The sequence below is a fragment of the Telmatherina bonti genome (assembly GCF_933228915.1).
Source record: "Telmatherina bonti genome assembly, chromosome: 6".
Classification (NCBI taxonomy): Eukaryota; Metazoa; Chordata; class Actinopteri; order Atheriniformes; family Telmatherinidae; genus Telmatherina; species Telmatherina bonti.
The window spans coordinates 8,224,599-8,246,193 of NC_136624.1; the positions used below are offsets into that span (position 1 = coordinate 8,224,599).

General features: G+C 40.8%; 3 protein-coding genes across 4 annotated transcripts; 1 reads left to right on the plus strand and 2 right to left on the minus strand.

The window, feature by feature from the left end:
• Window positions 1-4,385: 4,385 nt before the first annotated feature.
• Window positions 4,386-5,930, minus strand: avpr2b.1 (arginine vasopressin receptor 2b, tandem duplicate, 1; the record flags this gene model as incomplete). Its single annotated transcript, XM_079241957.1, has 2 exons — window positions 4,386-4,594; window positions 5,066-5,930. The coding sequence occupies 2 exons, from the start codon at window positions 5,928-5,930 to the stop codon at window positions 4,386-4,388; spliced, it is 1,074 nt and encodes a 357-aa protein (XP_079098083.1).
• Window positions 5,931-6,188: 258 nt separating this feature from the next.
• Window positions 6,189-13,514, minus strand: trnt1 (tRNA nucleotidyl transferase, CCA-adding, 1). 2 transcript variants are annotated; one of them, XM_079241706.1, is made up of 7 exons: window positions 13,392-13,514; window positions 12,363-12,556; window positions 11,520-11,658; window positions 11,307-11,433; window positions 11,036-11,229; window positions 8,504-8,757; window positions 6,189-6,984 (listed from the first exon to the last, which is right to left on the minus strand). In XM_079241706.1, exons 1-7 carry the CDS (start codon window positions 13,450-13,452, stop codon window positions 6,739-6,741), a joined length of 1,215 nt encoding a protein of 404 aa, XP_079097832.1. In that variant the 5' UTR covers window positions 13,453-13,514; the 3' UTR covers window positions 6,189-6,738. The 2 variants fall into 2 exon arrangements, with proteins under 2 accessions (XP_079097832.1, XP_079097833.1); XM_079241707.1 differs by having other exon boundaries at window positions 12,363-12,542; window positions 13,392-13,500.
• A 1,549-nt stretch (window positions 13,515-15,063) lies between these two features.
• Window positions 15,064-21,329, plus strand: arl6ip5a (ADP-ribosylation factor-like 6 interacting protein 5a). The gene is made up of 3 exons (XM_079241787.1): window positions 15,064-15,294; window positions 20,250-20,467; window positions 20,626-21,329. Exons 1-3 carry the CDS (start codon window positions 15,116-15,118, stop codon window positions 20,799-20,801), a joined length of 573 nt encoding a protein of 190 aa, XP_079097913.1. The 5' UTR covers window positions 15,064-15,115; the 3' UTR covers window positions 20,802-21,329.
• Window positions 21,330-21,595: the final 266 nt, after the last annotated feature.

Here is a 21,595-nt window from a genome sequence, read left to right on the forward strand (position 1 = left end):
ATTATTATTGTTATTGTTGTTGTTGTTGTTGTTATTATTAATATTATTATTGTTGTTGTTGTTGTTGTATTATACATCATTATATTTCCTGGTGCTTTTTCATATCCAAGGTCACCTTACAAAAAATAAAAATAAGAAAGATTTAAATACATGAATTAATTTACAGGAAAAGAATGAAAAACATTAGGACAAGACAAACAGAGCAGATGGTTAAAAGGGTTGAAGAGAGTTTAAACAGATGAGTCTTAGGTTCACATTTGAATAATGGGAGAGAATCAATGCTCCGAAGCTGAGATGGGAGGAATTTCCAGAGCCGGGCAGCAAAGCGACTGAAGGCTCTACTCCCCATGGTGGTGAGACAGGCAGATAATCATTTTAAATAATCGTTTTATCTGGACATTTTCTTTTAAAATCGCTACACTAAGACTGCTGGAGATGATTAAAACACAGATTAACAAGATTTTCACACTGTTGTGAAATCTTAATGTAATCATGCAAAACCGAAGGAACATAAAATCATATGTGAAACTTTTGCAATCACATTAAAAACCTGTATAATCGCATGGAAAACTAATGTGTTCTTTCATGTTGAATACATGAAAGAATACATGAATACATGGTACAAGGAAAAAACATGTAAAAATCATGGGATATCATATGGTTTTGCACATTAAGTCGCAGCTCTACATGTTAAAACCGTGTTAAATGTGAAATAAATTTTGCAACAGTAAGGTGGTTTTGTAACATTCATGGCAATAACATGTGAAACTCTTTTTACTTTTAACAAGTAAAACCTGGATTATAACATGTAAAACCTGGATTATAACATGTGAAACTCTTGTCTTCACATGTAAAACCTGGATTATAATATGTGAAACTCTTGTTTTCACATGTAAAACCTGGATTATAACATGTGAAACTCTTGTCTTCACGTGTAAAACCTGGATTATGACATGTGAAACTCTTGTCTTCACATGTAAAACCTGGATTATAACATGTGAAACTCTTGTTTTCACATGTAAAACCTGGATTATAACATGTGAAACTCTTGTCTTCACGTGTAAAACCTGGATTATAACATGTGAAACTCTTGTCTTCACATGTAAAACCTGGATTATAACATGTGAAACTTTTGTTTTCACATGTAAAACCTGGATTATAACATGTGAAACTCTTGTCTTCACGTGTAAAACCTGGATTATAACATGTGAAACTCTTGTCTTCACGTGTAAAACCTGGATTATAACATGTGAAACTCTTGTCTTCACATGTAAAACCTGGATTATAACATGTGAAACTCTTGTCTTCACGTGTAAAACCTGGATTATAACATGTGAAACTCTTGTCTTCACATGTAAAACCTGGATTATAACATGTGAAACTCTTGTCTTCACATGTAAAACCTGGATTATAACATGTGAAACTTTTGTCTTCACATGTAAAACCTGGATTATAACATGTGAAACTCTTGTCTTCACGTGTAAAACCTGGATTATAACATGTGAAATTTATGTGATCACATGTGTCAATTTCTTACATGTTAAATATTAAACATGTCGCACACCGAAATACTTATTTTACATACGGAGACGTCGTTTGGGAATGTGTTCATGATAATAACACATAAAACATGCAAATTTCCATGTGACATGCATGCATTTACACTGAAACCTTTAAAGGAACTGTGAAACAAGGGGAAATGTGTTTCATGCCAATGTGGAATCCATGCAAACCATCAAGTCAAACTGGTTTTTTACATGTGGTCACATTTGTTTTCAACAATAAGATAATATAAAATCTATGGATACAAGTCAAACAAACATTTGCATATGGGAAACATTGTGTTGGTGCAATTTTATATGTAAAATATGCAAATTTACATGTGAAATCCACGTTATCACATGTAAAACATCAAGATTCACATGAAGTTTTAAATATGTGGTTCTTTTTTTTATCAACATGTTAAAATATAATGAAATATTTTTAGCACAAGGGACCTGCTGGTTATCGAGGTTGTAAGCTGGATGGAATTCCAGCAGGTTCTCCGTCTTTAACGTGTTCGCTTTTTCTGTTTAACAGTCAATAAGTATTTTTGCAGGTACCTCGTCATAAACCAAAGAATGAAAACGAGTACAATCAGCTGCTTGCAGGAGATATGTTGTGTTAGAAGCATCAATCTGAACTTAATGTTGCTGATAAAGACATTTAGGTCATGTAAAGATTCTTCCGCTGGGCTTCATTAAACTCTGAGTTTTTTTGGCAAACCATACGTCAGGATTAAAGGGGTCGCCCGACTAACATACAAAACCTGGCTGTTAAAAATCAGTGGTGGGACTTGATTTTAAAAAAAAAAAGAAGAAAATTACGGGCTTTGTAATGAATTAATCTTTATTAATCGCATTTAAATTACAAAACAATATTTGTCCCCAAAAGCAACATTTTTAAAATCTAAATAGATTTTAGTGAATCACTAAATCAAATAACAGAGACATAAATTAATATTGTAAACTCAGTTCTATCAATATCTGGAAAATGTATTTAATTTCGAAACAAAAAGAAAAAGAAAATATCCCGTAACTGAACAGATCTAAGGTTAAAGTGTCATTTTAAGTAAGTAAACTAACAGCTCCAGCTGTTCTCTTTATTAATAAATATTGATATCTGACAGTTAACCAGGACGGATCAATATGTGGTAACTTGATCCAGCAGAGGTGATCACCTCCTGCTCTGACTGCAGCTTGAAGCTGGATGCTGCCATAACAAATATATATTACAGTGAGACAGCCTTGTGTGTACCTCTGGAGGGGGAGCAGCTTATGAGTATATATATAACTGAGAGGAAACTACACATTTTTGTTCACATTACTCACCAAAAGTTTCCTTTATCACCAAAAAAACTCACTGGACTTGTTGATAGTCAATTTTTCTTCAAGTAGACTGACAGAAAGAGTCTGAAAACTGGCTAATTATAGCACCAAACTTAACGCCATAGACATCATATATACATAGACGCTGCATTGTATCACGCTGCCTACACGACCTGACGTCTCATCGTGCCGACATCTTGGCGGGTCTCCATGCACCTTAAATACATTTATTTGTAAAGTGTAGGCCATAGACTGCATATAAAAAGATGGACGTAGCCTCCGTGACATCACCCATAGGTTTCTGAAGAGCTGAACTGAAGCTCGGTGGGCGATTCCTACCATCGCCATCATGGCAGGGTCATGTGTGTCGTCTCGCCAGTAAAATACAAATATGGGCAAAGAGGTGGAGCTGAGGGGGGGGGGCTGTGAGCGTCATGGTGGATGATTGACATTGAGCGAACTCCGAGATTTCTGTAGGTAAGAACTAACCGAGCTAACCCAGAGATAACAGGAGCTAACCAGCTAACAGAAGTAAGTGAGCTAAAGCTAAGTCACATTGTTAACTGGCTAAAAACCGCGGTTGTTCTACGTTCTTCTTACGAGAAGCGGGAAATCGGGTACCTGTCAATCAAAAGGACACGCCCCTAAATATGCCAAACTTTGAGATTAAATTACTTTTAAACGGGCGAGTTAGAAAAAAATTGAGTCCCCCCACAGTTGTCATGAATGTAAACCTGACCTATTAAACCTAAAATGGATTTTTGAACCAGGCTGTAAACATGTTTATTTCTGCTGTGAAGTTGGTCTTTTTAACATGAGGATTTGCTCTGTTTTCCAGTTTTATGCACTTCTGCATAGACTTCACTTTTTACTGCCGGGGGCTCCGTCCATCTTTCATAGACGGTCTATGGTGTAAGCCCAACCACAACAATAACTTCACCAATTTTTACCTGATTTTTTTTCCACAGTTTGATTTGTTAGAAAGGGGAGAAATATTTTTATGATACAGATCATTGTAAAATATTTCTAAAAAACGAGGTGCTTTTATGCTAAAATATTTTTTACAGTGCTATTTAACTAAAACATAAGCTGTTTATTAATAGTAATATATAGCTATACATATAATATCCATTAATATATAGCTCTTTAGTAATGTCTATGGAGTTAACGCGGTTTACGTGTGCATCAGTGTAATCGGTGTACCAGGAACTTGTGCACTGATAAAAGTTCCAGGATTTTTTTGTTGATGTTTAAAGGACTTTTTCTGTAATTAATTTATCGTAATTAACGGGTTAAAGTATCACCCCTGTGAAAATAATATAATTGTTTAACATTTCAAAAAAAATATTTTTCTTTCGTGTTTGTTGTTACACATTAATTCATTCTGAATGACTGATACTGTCTTGTTACTCCACATAATTTAACTTTTCAACACAAACATTTAAATAAATTATTTACACAGCGGAGATATATCTGCTGGCCTAACAGAGACATATGTCATGTTAACAAGCCTGACTTTCATCTGCTGTCTGACAAGCCCTTCAGGCTGATGTACAGGGAGCTGACCATGGTGGCCTCCTCCTGCACGGACCCCTTCCGATCAGACTCGCGCGTGCACATCAGCATCAGGAGCCTCTTGGGAAGTTTCCTGCTGAACATCAGGTAGATGCAGGGATTCACACAGCTGTTCAGGCTGGCCAGGAGCATCAGGATGGTGAAGGTCGCCGCTGGAAACACAAGACATTTAATGGTTCCTTTTACAGCAAACATTCCAGGAAACTGACATTTAGATGGAAAATAAACATTTTCCAAATTTTAAAAGGCAGGAATTTCATGATTACATATTGAGACATAAACGACATATAAACATATAACATAAATATATGCATTTATGTTAGTAATATATATATATATATATATATATATATATATATATATATATATATATATATATATATATATATATATAAATATGATATGATATATAATATATAAAAACTATGTATATTATATATCATTATTTATATATGTATTTATTTACATATATGTATTTATATATTGTATTTAATAAACGACCCAACATGTGTTTTATTCAAACTCAGAAGTGAATCTTGACGTTTAGGTTTTAAATTTGTGTCTGATTTAATTCGTTTTTGTTTGTTTGCTGCTTTTTCTGCAGCTTTTTTCATGCTGCTTACTGTGCACGGGCGCGTCCACGTCCCACACGGACCACAGCTGCACGGTGAAGAAGGGCGTCCAGCAGATGACGTAGGCGAGCACGATGACCACCGTCATCTTCACCGTCTTCACGCGCGCCTTGGACACCCCGGCCACGCTGCTGGTCCTGGAGGACAGCGGCTTGCCGACCGCCTCTCCGGCGTGGTGCGTCTTCATGCTGAGGTTGGTGTGCACGGCGCGGCAGATGCGCACCTGGCACGCGATCACGGTGAGAACCGGCAGGACGAAGATGACCAGAGTGGTCCAGGTCACGTAGGCTCTCAGACCCCACGGCTTGACGAACTGCGCCCAGCAGTCGTAGACCCCTGGCGCGACCTCGACCCGGGAGAAGATGAAGACCTGCGGGAGGCTTCCGAGCAGCGAGACGCACCAGGCGGCGCAAACTGCGCCGTTCCAGCGCGCTCTCCTCCTCTGGAAGGTCACCATGGGGTTGCACACCGCCTGGTAGCGATCGATGGTCATCACCACGATCATGTAGGTGGAGGCAAACATCCCGACCACCTGCAGGTACTTCACCGCGCGACACAGCACGTCCGGGCCGATGAACCTGTCCGTGATGTCCCACAGGAGCTGCGGACAAACTTGGAACAACGTGACCACCAGGTCTGCGACGCACAGATGGAAGACGAAGACGCGCATCCTGGTGAGCTGCTTCCTCCGTTTCCACAACACCAACAGGACCCCGAGGTTGAGGGAGCCCGCCGTGATGAAGATGATGGAGAGGAGGGCGATTTCCACCTGAGCCAGGCGCTCATCCCGAGGCTCATCACCAGACAGAGGCGCCTCCAAACTGGTGTTACTGGTGTTCACGCTGAACCACGCCATGCTGTCACAGAGCAACCAGAACAGGTCCAGGTCCAGAGTCTTCATCAGACCTTCATCTCATTTCTGGAAGAGGTCTAAGTTTCAACATGCAGCTGTTGAGCTTCTGGCGCGTGACAGGAGTGGAGGCGGCTTTATAGGTTCCTCTCCGTGCAGGAGGGAGGGAGGAGCGCGCAGCCTCCAACCACAAACATAGACAACACACACACTTCCGCTGCATGTTCATAAAAGGGATTTAATATAACTTACAGAACTGTACAGAAAATAGGTTTATTAAAAACGGAAACGACTAAAGATGCTTCACTCCAACAGAAATTCCTGCGTTCCAGATGAAAAGCAGATTCCTGAGAGGCAGGATCAGGTGTTCTATAGGTGTGTTTCCACACTGCAAGGCGCTGTGTTCATACATGAAGTCAGATCTGCTGCGGTGACGCCGGAAGCTGCAGGCGAACTGCGACATGTGTAAACTCTCCAGCGTTACAGAGGAGGCCTGAAAGTCTCCGTTTGCATGTTCCACTTCTGGACCGTCCTTTACCCGGTCCTCTGGGAACGCTGTCCTGCAGGTTTTCCCAAGTGTCCCTGCTGCAACACACCTGATTCTAATCAACGTGCAGCTTGTCTGAGTCAGGTGTGTTCCAGCAGGACGCCGGTCCTCGAGGACCAGGGTTGGGGATCCCTGCTTCACTTCACGTATGAAGCTGATCGGTGTCAGGCAGCAGATTCCCACAGTCCCACTCAAAAACACTTTCCACTATTAAAAGAAAAGAAGAGAAATCAAAGCAAAGAGGAAGCAGCTGACTTAATCGTTCATTCAGGGCCTGACGTGACTGAGAAGTTCATCTTTGTCCAGTTGGTAGTGACTTTTCTTCCAGATGTTGCGGAGCTTCTGCAGGGTGGCGCCGATCTCCTTCCCCGAGGTGATGCCCATGCTCCTCAGGTCGTGACCGCTGATGGGGAAGCGAGGCATGGACCACCCGCTGAGCTCCGACAGCAGCTTCGCCTCACCCTGATACTTCAACAGCTCGCAGACTTTACTCAGAGAGTCCAGCTCCCGGCTCTGGGAAGATGCAGCAGGACCAAGATGTGGGAGAAAGGAGAAGGCATTTCAGTAAATGATTAAAGATGTGCAGTAAAGTCTGAGGGAATGGAAATAAAGTAAACAAGGTAAATAACGGCAAATCTGTTCTTCCAGGTTCCTGCTTTTATCCTGTAAGTGAACGAATCAGCTTCAAGTATCAAACCTACTTTTACGTCTAAATTCCTCTGCAGTCACGAGGAACAGGAAGAACCACGTTAACTGGGACATAAATGAAATAAAGTGGAGTTCTGTTGGGATTAAAACCTCGTCCTCTGCTGAAATTTTACACAACTAAAGAACTTTAGTGTCTTCACTGCTGATTTAACTCAGTTTTATGGAAAAACATCATCCATCCATCCAGGTTGGGTCATGGACTCAGCTGTCCAAGCAGGAAGCCTGGACTTCCCTCTCCAGACCCATCCTGGGGGTCCTGACACGTTCCCAGACCAGCTGAGATGTAGTCCCTCCAGCGTTTCCTGGGTCTTCCTCAGAGTGTCCAGAACGCCTCACCGGGGAGATGTCCAGGAGGCATCCGAGCCAGATATCTGATCTGGTTCCTCTGGATGTGGAGGAGCAGCAGTTCTAGTCTGATCTCCTCCTGGATGACACAGACAGCCTGAGCAGGAAACTAATTCCAGCTGTTTGTGTTCATGATCTGCTTCTTTGGGTCTCTACAGCTGGGGGGAGGGGGGGGGTAAGATAGACGGTAAATCCAGATTAGCCCCTTAGTCACCAGGACAGACCAATGCAGAGTCCACATCTCTGCAGACCTGCACCCATCATCCTGTAGATCTCCGTTTCCATCCTTCCCTCATTCCTAAACAAGACCCTGACATACAGGAACTCCTTCACTTGGATCAGGACCTCATCGCTGACCCGAAGAGGACACACCACCCTCCTCCAGCTCGGACCACAGAGGTTCTGATTCTCATTCCGGCTGCTTCACGCTCGGCTGTGAATCGCCCCAGTGGATCCCAGTCCAGCCTCAATGGTAAGGTCTGTTCAGGGGTCCTGGAGACGAGGGTCTGTTGGAAAAGTCCAACTTTGGGCTGACATGGGGCGGTGTGGTGGTTGTCCCGGTCGTGGACCAGTTCTACACCCTCTTCAGGGTCCTGGAGGCCACATGAGGGTTCACCCAGCCAGTCTACATGTGCTTGGTGGACAAGGCACTGACAGTGCCCCCCATGGACCCCTGTGGGAGGTGTTCAGAGAGTCCGGTCCCTGTAGGACCAGTTCCAGAGCTTAGTTCACATTACTGGCAGTAAGTCGGATGTATTCCAGTGATGGTTGGAGTTGACTGGTTCTGTTCAGAACTTTTCTGGGCCGGCCGAGGTGTTGACGGGGGTCCGGGTCGGTGTTGTCGACGTGGCAGGCAGGGTCACCGCTGCGGTAAAACCCAGGTTTTAATAAATGACGTCTGTTTTCTTCCATCCTGCTTGGACTCCTGTAACGCTCTGCATGCTGGTCTCAACAAACCTCAGCATCCGATTAAACTTACATCAGTAATGAAGTCCGTGAAGGGTTTGAGGCTGTCCGGCTCCTCTCTGCTCCTGCAGAGCTCCCGCCTGTGTTTGACCAGGAACAGAGCCAGGTTCTTCTCTTCTCGGGACACCTTCAGTCGGAGGTCCATCTTCTCCACCTCCTCTGGGCGGCGGAACAGCGCAGCCAGGATGGTCATGGGCTTGGGACAGAGGTCCTTCGCGTTCTGCCACACTCGCTTCATCTCGTCGACATCGCCATCTGGAGGCAAACCTGCGGTGGAGCAGGAAGAAGAGCGGTTAACGTCGGGCTGCTCGATGACGACAAAAGTTATATCAGGATTATTTTGACTGAAATTGAGATCTTGATTATTAAACCCAATTATCCAGTATTTTTAAACAACGCTGTGCGTCGTGGTGTTCTAGACTCCGGGTCGCGCACTATAACCGTTTAATGCACGGTTCAGAGTTGTTCCGCTTTTACTGCTCATATAGGAACTATGTTACGTTGGCCTGGCTGTACGTTTTATGCCAAACAACGGCTGTCAGGCTGCAGCGCGTTTCTCTCATTCACCTGTTAAAAGACGGTTGATCTGAACCAGCTGATTAACGCGTTGCTATGGTAACACCCCGTAACAGAGGGACGTTACAGTGTTTAACTTGCCGAACTATGTATAGGAAAATAATGCAGCCAGTTGTCACTGACAATGGTATAAACTATGTTTAGGTGAACTTCCACAACCTACTGCAGTTATTCTACATTGACCTGCAGCCGGAGCCGACTGAGACTGGCCGCCTGGGAGTGCTTTAGGACGGGAGAGGCTCCCGCTGCTCCTTCCTTACAGTAACTGCAGAACAATATGTGCCTTCAAGTCAGTCGCCAAAACACCAGAAAAGTCTCTAATAACTCCAGTAAAAGCTGCTAGATTTGTCGCTTTTAACTAAAAAAGTCGCCCGATTTAGCGAGAAAGTCGCCAAGTTGGCAACAGTGTCTGAATGAAAGCAAAGCGGCTGTGGGAGGAGTTTACAGCACAGCGCTGCAACGCCAGAGACGCGCGATTAGCAGCTGAAGACAGCAGGAGAGGAAACTGCAAAGAGAAAAATAATCACACCCTTTTATTTTTATGATCGTTGAAAACCCAGATCGTAGTTGAGATTAAAATCCGATTAATCGCCCAGACCTAGGTTAACGTGTTAATAAACCACAGCAGCAGAGATGAGGCGTGCACACACCTGTAACTACGTCACCTGATGCATTTATCAGGCAGAAAGATGAACATTCTGACTCTGTTGTCAGGGAAACTGTGATAAAAACACAGTAAAACCAACAAGCTGCCATGGTTACGGCTCGGACCAGACTGTCGGAGGCTCCTGGTCAGAAACAAGCAAAGCAATGTCTTTTCATGTGTTTTACTGGCCTCATGAGGAGGATCACCGTGTCAGAGTACATGGTGCACGTCTGCTCCGGCTGCTGATGTGCGTTCCTGCATGTGACATCGAGCACTGATGCTCTGCTGTAGCTCTGCAGGGAAACCTCTGGTCATGTGGACGTCGCTGCAGGTCTGAATGTCTACGTGGTGGAGAGATTTTATTCCTCCTGCGTTACCTTCGCTGCTCCACCTGGTTTGCTTTTAAATTCACGTTTATGTTTTTAAACCATTAAACGGTCTCTGCCCACCGCTAACAAGCTGCTCATTCACCCACTTCCTGGTGGTTCAGGTCAGTTGACCAGCAGGGGCCGGACTCTATCTGCTGTGACGCGATTATAAAACTATTATCGATGCATCTTTTCTCCAGCACAACGTAACTACGGCTACTTTCCAAATGGAAACATGGAACAAACCAGCGAAGAAGAAAACTGCTTAATCTATTGGTTAATGCAGGATCAGAGTGAAACGTGGATCTGGATGCGATCCTGTTGATTCGCGTTCATCGGGTTTCTATCAGAACTTTTACAGAGTTCTTCAAGGTCTCGCGGAGAGACATTTCTCCCGTCCAGAGACGCTACATGCATGTTTGTTCAGGTTGTTTACCACAATGCCGCAGTCTGACAGAAAATCATGAAAGACAACGTTTAACTATCAGTTCGGCCAGCAGGTCCACTTTTTAATGACCTAAAAACCAAAGTCTGGATCAAAGTCTGGACTCTAATCCAACTGAAATACTGTGCCGAGACCTCAAATGGGAAGTTCATGCTGGAAACCTCCAATGTGGCCGACTTAAAACAATCTGTGGAGAGGAGTCAGACACAATTATTCATAATTTATTCAAATTATTTATTTATTTATTTATTTTTACACTAAATTTTGTATTTACTCGGGTTATGTTGGTCTGAAATTAAGATCTGTGTGATCTTTCAGTGACAAACATCCAAGAAAGAAAGAAACCAGGAAGAGGGAAGTACTTTTCACTGCGCTGTAATTACGTGTAAACTGGTCTGAAGAGGTCAGGACAGCAAACTGAGGACATATTAGTCCATAAAGCCACAGCTGACCGCTGCAGAGCATGCCTCATTTCCTCAGAACCACGTCAACAGCTGCTTTCTTCCTCACCGATGTACTGAGCCAGCTCCAGGTTGTAAACCAGCTCCAGCAGATGAGCAACGTGGCTACCGACCGCCATCTTCTTCAGCTCCATCCAGATTCTCTCTCCTGATATCGCCGCCAGTCCGCGGCCGTTCTCCCTGATGGCGGTCAGCGTCCCGGGCTCGTGGTCGTCAGGTTTTAAAGCCACTCTGCCGTAAAACCTGAGAAGAAAGGACACAGTGGACCGCCATCGTTTCACTTCCTCTCGCTGTAAGTCTGCAAGCGTGACGGATCCTACCTGAAGTACCGGAGAATCCTCAGGTAGTCCTCTTGTATCCTCTGCTCGGCGCTGCCAACGAAGCGCACTCTGTGGTTCTGCAGGTCCTCATAGCCTTTAAAATAGTCATACAATGTGCCGTCCAGCCCTGTGGGGGGGAGAGCGTGCAGTTTGTACGCAAGTTTTATCAAGATCAGAAGGAGGACAAACAGCAGTGGGGGAAGGAGTCATTACCCAGAAACATGGAGTTGATGGTGAGGTCTCGCCGCTCGGCGTCTTTCTGCCAGTCGGTGGTGAACTCCACCTCCGCATGGCGTCCGTCTGTCTGAACGTCCACTCGCAGCGTGGTCACCTCAAAGTTTTCATCGTGTAGCTGCGACAGATGACGTAAAACACGTGAAGAGCCAGAAGACACCAAAACACGCTGCAGCGATAGAAACACGTTAAAATACGATGGAAACACACCGCCGCGGCAATAGTACGTCTTTAACCTCCTTACACCTCGAGGACGATGCTGAAGTGTGAGAAACTGCCGCCTCCTGCCTTCAGCCCCAGTTTGTCACACAGAACCAGTCAGCAGAGCAGCTTCCTGGGAGCAAACATGTGGTTGTTTCTCCAAACTCTGATTAAATCCAATTAGAAAACTTTACACTGGTGTAAACTTTACACTGGCGTCAAGTTGTCTGGCTTTTGGGGAATGAACAAAGTTCTGATTTGTCTTTATGATGCAAAAGTCAAACTAAACGCAGCTGGAGTAGCAAACATTTGATTCCTGACGTATGACGGATACTTGAGTGCATTAAAGTTTTAAAGGGTTTAAAAGTCATTGGAAGGATTGACAGGGACTCTGTAATTCAAAAAAACTAAAATAATAAAAGCCTGGTGCTTTTCTGATGCTTTGCATCTTGTGATTTTCTCTCCCATTCAGTAGCTTTTAGTTCTCACAGTGTTTCCTGCCTTTCGTCTGGCAGCTTCACAGACACAAGGAGCTTCTTTCCCCTCTGACGGCTGGTTTAGTACGGAAAGTGAGGGTTCACTTTAAACTGCGACTCAGACAGCTCAGCTTAAGGCTCTTACTCTTGCTGTAATTGTCCCATGTTTCTCTCCTTTGTTATTGATCATCCTGATCCCAGCAGTCTGGAACATGCTCTTCATCTCATCCGGTGTGGCCGTGGTGGCAAAGTCCACATCTTCAGGACGCTTCCCAGACAGCAGGTCCCGTACTGCACCTCCAGCTATCCGCAACTCATGCTGGTGCTTCTCAAAGATCCCTAAAAAAATCAAAAACATGTCCAACATTTGGTCCTCTCTCTCACACACAATTTTGTGTTTTTTTACTCACTTACCAAAAAATGTATTTTTGTTCCAAATGAAAGGGAGACAAAACTGCATCATCTACTGTTTAATTAACCAATAATCTTTTATACTGCAGCTAATAAACTAACATGCAATCTTTTTAATCACACAAATCATCGTGATAAACTGAAAGGGTTCAAAATAGCCTTGAGTGTCAGAGTTCAGACACGCCTGCTGAATCTAGAATAGAATTTAAAATCCTTCTCCTTACATATAAAGCTCTCCACAACCAGGCACCACTATATATCAAAGACCTCATAGTTCCTTATATACCAAGTAGAGTACTTCGTTCCCAGACTGCAGGCTTACTTGTGGTTCTTAGAGTCTCAAAGAGCCGAGCAGGAGGCAGAGCCTTTGGTTATCAGGCCCCTCTCTTATGGAATAAGCTCCCAGTTAGTGTTAGGGAAGCAGACACCCTCCCCAACTTTAAGACTAGGCTGAAGACTTATCTTTTTGATAAGTCCTATAGTTAGGGATGGTTAGCATCCCTTAGTTATGCTGCTAACTCCAGGAAACTCCTTTTCAACTCCTGTTAAAAGGGAGTTTTTTCCTTCCCACTGTCGCCAGTGTGCTTGCTCAGGATGGGAGATTGAGTTGGTTTCCTTATATAGGCTATTATGAACTGGCTTTCATTATGTTCTTCTTTTTCTGTCTGTAAAGCGTCTTAAGATTGCATTGCCGTGATTTGACGCTATATAAATAAAGTTTAATTGAATTGAACAGACATGCTAGCACGTGCTCCTCCCTCACCTGCCAATCCATTCAGCCCATCGGTGAACAGAGACTGGAACTCTTCGGTCTTCAGCCGCATTGTATAGAGACTCCTCCAAGAAATTATTTTACAAACCAGATAAGTGCTGACGAGTCTGCTCCACATCTGCACACAGAAACAAAAATCCCACCTATCTCACGTGCTTCAATTTGTTTACAACACAACAGCTAAGTGCCGTACAAGTCCTACGAGTGTGTTTTAGCTTCACCACGTTGTTTGTATAAATAAATACTACATAAATAGCAGTGTAGTAAACATAAGAAACAAAACTTTAATAGAAGGTTTAAGTGTTTGTCTCCTCTAAATATACGTCTGTCGTGTCTGCTCACCTCCCGGGAAGCTCGCAGGAAGCAGTTGTAAAAGCGTGCGCCTCTTGACCAATGGCGTGGCGATACGTCAGACGTGCAAGGCGGGATTTCAGACGTCAGACCTATGCGTCAGACATAGACATACTATATACATAGACACCGCATTGTATCACGCTGCCTGTCCGAGCGGACGTCTCATCGCGCCGCCATCTTGGATGGGTCTCCAATGTGCCTCCATTGCATTTATTTGTAAGGTTTAAGTCCAACCACAAGAATAACTCCACGAATTTTAACCTGTTTTTTCCTGATAGTTTGGTTTGTTACAAAGGGCAGATATATTGTTATGATACACATCACTGTAAAACATTAAAAACGAACATTTTTTTATGCTCAAATATTTTTATAATGCTATTTAACTAAGACATGAGGTAGCTACAATATAAATAAATGTAGAAATGAATTTGATACTAACATGTTTGATTGTTTATTGATGCATTTTTGATTTATCTATTTTTATCTGGTCAAATAAATTCTTATTCAACCTTGTGAAATGTAATTCCACACGATCTGCTTTCAATCTTTCACTGGTTATTACAACCGTATGCTGAACAAAATATGGAAATAGTTGCTGGCTTTCTCTTAACTATGGCCGACTCTTACTTTTATTTACACTTATTAATTTATCAAAATATAGATACAGTTGTACAAAGTCTGAAAATAAGGTATTGTTTCAAAACCGTGCAATTCAAAAGTTTCCTAGTAAAACACTCAGAGAGCGCAAACTTCCGCTAAGGCCTTTAAAAAGTCCCTGGATCCTGATCTGGATCACCACCAAAAGTTAATTAGTTCTTCCTTTTTACTTTTCCAACAAGTCCTGAAAATGTAATGACAATCCGTCCATAATTTTTGAAGTTATCTTTAACACATACAGACAAACAAATAAAGGTGGTAAAAACATGACCTCTTTGGCAGAGGTAATCATACTACCATGTAAAACTTTCTTTGTGAAACATCAATATCATAATTTTCCATAAACATCTCATATGAGTAAAATGTATCATTTGCATTTAGTAGATTATTCACAGCGTTAACAATATTTATAAACAAATTACGTATAAAAGTGTTTTGTTTTTGTGTTATATATACGCGTTGTTACACAAAAAAGAGTTTTGTGGGGAAACTACGTTGACTGCAGCAAAACTCGAAAGCGGTGACTCATCCAATATGGCGGCGACTGAGGCGTCTACGTATAATGATGTCTATGTGCGTCAGACGTGCAAGGCGGGATTTCAGACGCATATTCTCGCGAGATTTTGTAAACTCGACTCTATCAGGTGTTTTGTTCTCCGACTGGGTTTCTGTTCTGCTGGGCCAGTAAACCAGTTAGAAAATAAATGGCTAAAGTGGAACTGACACCGCTCAGGACTTGGGACGACTTCTTCCCCGGTTCTGAAAGATTCGCCCGACCGGACGTGAAAGATTTGGCGAAATGGAACAACAGAGTTGTCAGCAACCTTCTTTATTATCAGACTAATTATCTGGCTTTAGCTGCTCTTGTTTTCCTCATTGTCGGGTAAGAAATGTTTATTAGTTATTATTTACTTTTCGTTGGTGTGTCCTGGTGTTGCCATGTTTGGAAAAATGTCGCATGCTCGTGTCGGTTGTTGCCATGTTTGTGTAAAGTCGGATTTAACCTACTTTTAAAAGATCAAAGAAGACCTGCGCGTGAGAGTTGTAATGATTTCCTGTTATTGACACAATTTGATGTTTACCAACCAGACAGTAATAAGTTTTTTTGTTTGTTTGTTTGTTTGTTTTTTTTATCACATTTTTACACCAGAACTTTTATTTATTTAACCATTTTCAGGAAACAACACAAATAAACAGAGAAAAAGTTCAACCCCAAAATCCACATTCAGTCCACAGTTGTGCTCATATTTATTCATACCCTTTCATTAAACAACGAAAAAAATGTCTGCCTGTAAAATAAGCTGAAATTGACTGAAGTAATAATAAATAAAACATTTTATGAAAATCATGTCATTATTTTCTAATTCTGGTTCAATCGAAATATTTTTTAAAAAAAAGCAAACAAATAAGATAATTTATTACATATTACATCACTCATAAACTAGTATTTTAATGTTTCTGCTACAGTCAGGTGTTTTCTGTTCCTCTCAGTCAGACTTCTGCACCTGTTGACAGGTATTTTGTCCCACTGTTCAACAAAAAAGTCTCTAATTTGTCCACGACCAATTTGTTTGTTTTGGGGTTTTTTTCTTTTTTCAACTCAATTAAATGAAAAAACAGTGTCATAGATTACTAAATTATACTTTTGCATATTTTTATTAGTTATTGTTCCTTTTTTAAGTCTCCAGTCATTGGAGTGACTGTTGTAAATTCAGCCTTTCCTTTAATGAAAGGGGATGAATACATATGAGCACAACTGTACTGTAAACATGGAGCTGAAGTGCAGCTTGAGGCACTGGTCTGTCAACTGGTGACACCAGACCAGGAAGACTGTCCTGAGCTGTGCGGGATTTTCATGTTTCAGATTTTATTTGGCACTTTGCTCCTTTTAAGGAGTCTTGTGGTGACATCTTGTTGCCATGGTCACCAATAAGCCCCTTGTTTAGTCATGTGATACAGATAAAACAGCTGTTTAACCAGCTGTCTCTGACCACAGCTAAACAAAAGCAGAGTGAAGTACGCCTGACACAATGGCAGGGTAAATAGACGAGAGGTGGAGAACAGGGAGTGAAATTCCTCAGTCACACCTCAGTATTTCACCGTCTGGGACTTTCTGTGAGACAATACGTGACCATGAAGCCAGACTCTGACCCACTGTCCTGCAGGTTTTAGATGATTCCCTGCTGCAACACACCTGATTCAGATTAAATGGATCTCTCTGCACAGGTCTGCAGTGGAGACATTAATCTGAGTCAGGTGTGTTGTAGCAGGTAAACATCTAAGGGGGGATCCTGCTGTAGACAATGTTATGCTCTACATTGGCTGAAGCAAACCAGTAAAAGAAATACATTTAAATCAAGAATAATTAACCAGAAATGTTGTATGAGAGGTAAGGAAAGTCAGTGTTGGCAGAAAAAAGAGGAAAATGCAGCATAACTGGAGCAAACATGTAGATTTTCAGAAGCAGTTTGGTTGATATGAGAAGAGAAACCCTGAATGTGTCTTTCAGCACCTGCAGCTGGCAGGAAGAATATTTGTTTAAATCATTCAACCATCCACACAGTGAGTTTTCCTCTGACAGGCTGTGTGGTCGAGGCTGGGAGCTTTCTGTGCCATATTTTCAGAGACTCCGACCAGCAGGGCCTCTGTATAAAAATCACCCACCGCTTCTGACTCTGCAGTGGCTTAAAGCTTTGTTGCTCGCTACCGGCAAAGCAGCGAGTTTCAGATGAGAGGATCGATGCTCTGAACTGTAGAAAAACAGTGTTTGCTTGTAGTTTGACAAACATCCCAACATGAAGCAGCAATCAGCTCTTCATTATGACCGCTAACAGGTCGCATGACCCTCCTCATCCACAAAACATATTACACAACAATATGAAATAAATGGATGGTGGTATCCAGATTGTTGTTCCTGTTCTGGATGGTAGGATCCAGAACATTGTTCCTGTTCTGGATGGTAGGATCCAGACTGTTGTTCCTGTTCTGGATGGTAGTATCCAGATTGTTGTTCCTGTTCTGGATGGTAGGATCCAGAATGTTGTTCCTGTTCTGGATGGTAGTATCCAGATTGTTGTTCCTGTTCTGGATGGTAGGATCCAGAATGTTGTTCCTGTTCTGGATGGTAGTATCCAGATTGTTGTTCCTGTTCTGGATGGTAGGATCCAGACTGTTGTTCCTGTTCTGGATGGTAGGATCCAGACTGTTTTTCCTGTTCTGGATTGTAGTATCCAGACTGTTGTTCCTGTTCTGGATGGTAGGATCCAGAATGTTGTTCCTGTTCTGGATGGTAGGATCCAGAATGTTGTTCCTGTTCTGAATGGTAGTATCCAGAACATTGTTCCTGTTCTGGATGGTGGTATCCAGAACGTTGTTCCTGTTCTGGATGGTGGTATCCAGAACATTGTTCCTGTTCTGGATTGTAGTATCCAGACTGTTGTTCCTGTTCTGGATGGTGGTATCCAGAATGTTGTTCCTGTTCTGGATGGTGGTATCCAGAATGTTGTTCCTGTTCTGGATGGTGGTATCCAGAATGTTGTTCCTGTTCTGGATGTGTTATCCAGAATGTTACTGGGATCCACATCTATCTTTGATATTTTGTAAAACCAGTTGGGAACGTCTCCTGGATTTTCTAGCCAGTTATTGTGGAGTTACATGCAGATATACTGAACATGATCCTGTCCCACAATGAGGAATAATCCTTCATAACATTCCTGGATCCAGATCCTGATCCGGATCACTGCCAACATGTAAGATCCATTCTCCCCGAAGTATCATGAACGTCACTCCAGTTGGTTTTACATAAAGGTCGCGTGACCCTCTTCATCCAATATGAAAAATAAAAAATATGAAAGTAAGTTAAATAACTTTATTACACATGTATAAGAAATAAAACAAATTAAAATAAAATATGACAGTATGGTAAATAACTTTGTTACACATGTATAAGAAATAAAACAAATTAAAATAAAATATGACAGTATGGTAAATAACTTTATTACACATGTATAAGAAATAAAACAAATTAAAATAAAATATGACAGTATGGTAAATAACTTTATTACACATGTATAAGAAATAAAACAAATTAAAATATGAAAGTAAGTTAAATAACTTTATTACACATGTATAAGAAATTAAACAAATTAAAATAAAATATGACAGTATGGTAAATAACTTTATTACACATGTATAAGAAATAAAACAAATTAAAATAAAATATGACAGTAAGGTAAATAACTTTATTACACATGTATAAGAAATAAAACAAATTAAAATAAAATATGACAGTATGGTAAATAACTTTATTACACATGTATAAGAAATAAAACAAATTAAAATAAAATATGACAGTAAGTTAAATAACTTTATTACACATGTATAAGAAATAAAACAAATTATAATAAAATATGACAGTATGGTAAATAACTTTATTACACATGTATAAGAAATAAAACAAATTAAAATATGAAAGTAAGTTAAATAACTTTATTACACATGTATAAGAAATAAAACAAATTATAATAAAATATGACAGTATGGTAAATAACTTTATTACACATGTATAAGAAATAAAACAAATTAAAATATGAAAGTAAGTTAAATAACTTTATTACACATGTATAAGAAATAAAACAAATTAAAATAAAATATGACAGTATGGTAAATAACTTTATTACACATGTATAAGAAATAAAACAAATTAAAATAAAATATGACAGTATGGTAAATAACTTTATTACACATGTATAAGAAATAAAACAAATTTAAAAAAAAAATGAAAGTAAGTTAAATAACTTTATTACACATGTATAAGAAATAAAACAAATTAAAATCAAATATGACAGTATGGTAAATAACTTTATTACACATGTATAAGAAATAAAACAAATTAAAATAAAATATGACAGTAAGGTAAATAACTTTATTACACATGTATAAGAAATAAAACAAATTAAAATAAAATATGACAGTATGGTAAATAACTTTATTACACATGTATAAGAAATAAAACAAATTAAAATAAAATATGACAGTATGGTAAATAACTTTATTACACATGTATAAGAAATAAAACAAATTAAAATAAAATATGACAGTATGGTAAATAACTTTATTACACATGTATAAGAAATAAAACAAATTTTAAAAAAAAATGAAAGTAAGTTAAATAACTTTATTACACATGTATAAGAAATAAAACAAATTAAAATCAAATATGACAGTATGGTAAATAACTTTATTACACATGTATAAGAAATAAAACAAATTAAAATAAAATATGACAGTAAGGTAAATAACTTTATTACACATGTATAAGAAATAAAACAAATTAAAATAAAATATGACAGTATGGTAAATAACTTTATTACACATGTATAAGAAATAAAACAAATTTAAAAAAAAAATGAAAGTAAGTTAAATAACTTTATTACACATGTATAAGAAATAAAACAAATTAAAATCAAATATGACAGTATGGTAAATAACTTTATTACACATGTATAAGAAATAAAACAAATTAAAATAAAATATGACAGTAAGGTAAATAACTTTATTACACATGTATAAGAAATAAAACAAATTAAAATAAAATATGAAAGTAAGTTAAATAACTTTATTACATATGTATAAGAAATAAAACAAATTAAAATAAAATATGACAGTAAGGTAAATAACTTTATTACACATGTATAATAAATAAAACAAAACTGAACAGAGGAAGCTGAAATTAAAACGGGACTTTCAGTCTTGTTGTTGTTTAGACGCCGTCTCACCACCAGGTGGAACCAGTGACCTGGAAGAGTCCTCCGTCTAACCGGTGCTGTCGTCCTGCAGGTTCCTGAACCCACTGGGGATGATGACAGCCATGGCCGTGGTGTCGGCCGTCTCCCTGGGCTCAGTGTGGGCCGGAGAGAACAGAGCCGCCATCAGTTCCTTCAGGAGGCAGAACCCCACGGCGTTCGTGGTGGCCGTCATGGTGGTCGGCTACATGCTGCTCTCCCTGCTGGGGAGCGTCATGGTCTTCATGTCTGCAGTCACTCTACCTCTGACCTGTAAGCTGGAATAACATCAGGTTTATTCTGGAAATCAGATTATTACAGATGTGGTGTGGAGTCCTCTTCAGACGATGTGGTTTGACTTCAGTGCTTCTGGATTGTTTTTGCCAGGCGTGTAAAAGCTAACGTCTCTCTCTTATCCGTGTGCACCGCAGTGATATTCGCACACGCCTCTCTTCGCCTCCGCAACATGAAGAACAAGCTGGAAAACAAGATAGAAGGAGCTGGACTCAAGCGCTCGCCCATGGGCCTCTTACTGGAAGCTCTGGGTCAGCAGGAGGAGAACTTCCAGAAGATCCAGAACCTTCTGGAAGGAAAAGAGAAAGACTGAGCGGCCGGGTTCGAGCCAGCAACTGACTTTATGCACCGTCCCAAAGTCTCCTGTGTGGGTTAACTTATCTGTACTTCAGGGTTCAGGATCCTGCTCCTCCTCTTCTCAGCTCGTCAGGGAAGCTTTCCCTCACCGATGTGCTCTGCAACATGCCTGCAGACTCCTCCTCATGAAACAATGTCAGAAAGTGTGAAGCCAACATGCTGGACTGAGTTTCATGTATCAGGGGTGTGAAACTCCAGTCCTGGAGGGCCGGTATCTGGCAGGTTTTTGTTGTTTCCCTCCACCAACGCAGCTGATTCCAATCAAACGCATCCAGCAGCATCTTGTCAACCTGTTTCGGTCAGGTGTGTTGGAGCAGGGAGACAATAACAACCTCAAAGGGCTAGAATTCGACACCTGTGATGTAGCGGTTTTACTTCAGACTGCATTTGAATAGAAACAAACCGACTTGATGATCATGCAAATAAAAAGCAGCGGCGGCGGCTTCAGCTCCGTTTGCTGCCTCTCTGTGTGCAATAAAAAGTTGAACAGGTAGACGTCTGGATTCCTCCTGAACTCTTGAGCGTTTCATCTTTGCTGTAACTCAGACTTCTGCACCTGTTGACAGGTAATCTGGTTCCCTGTCGTCCAGTTTCTTTTTTCAGCTCAGTTCATTTTCAAAGCAAAATCCCATTTCAGTCAATTATAATTTAACAAATTTGTCTTTGTCGTTGTTTAGTCTCCAGTTATTTAAGTGGCTGTTGTGAATATTTATGCAGATGACTGTATATAAAAATCAAATGGAGTAAAAT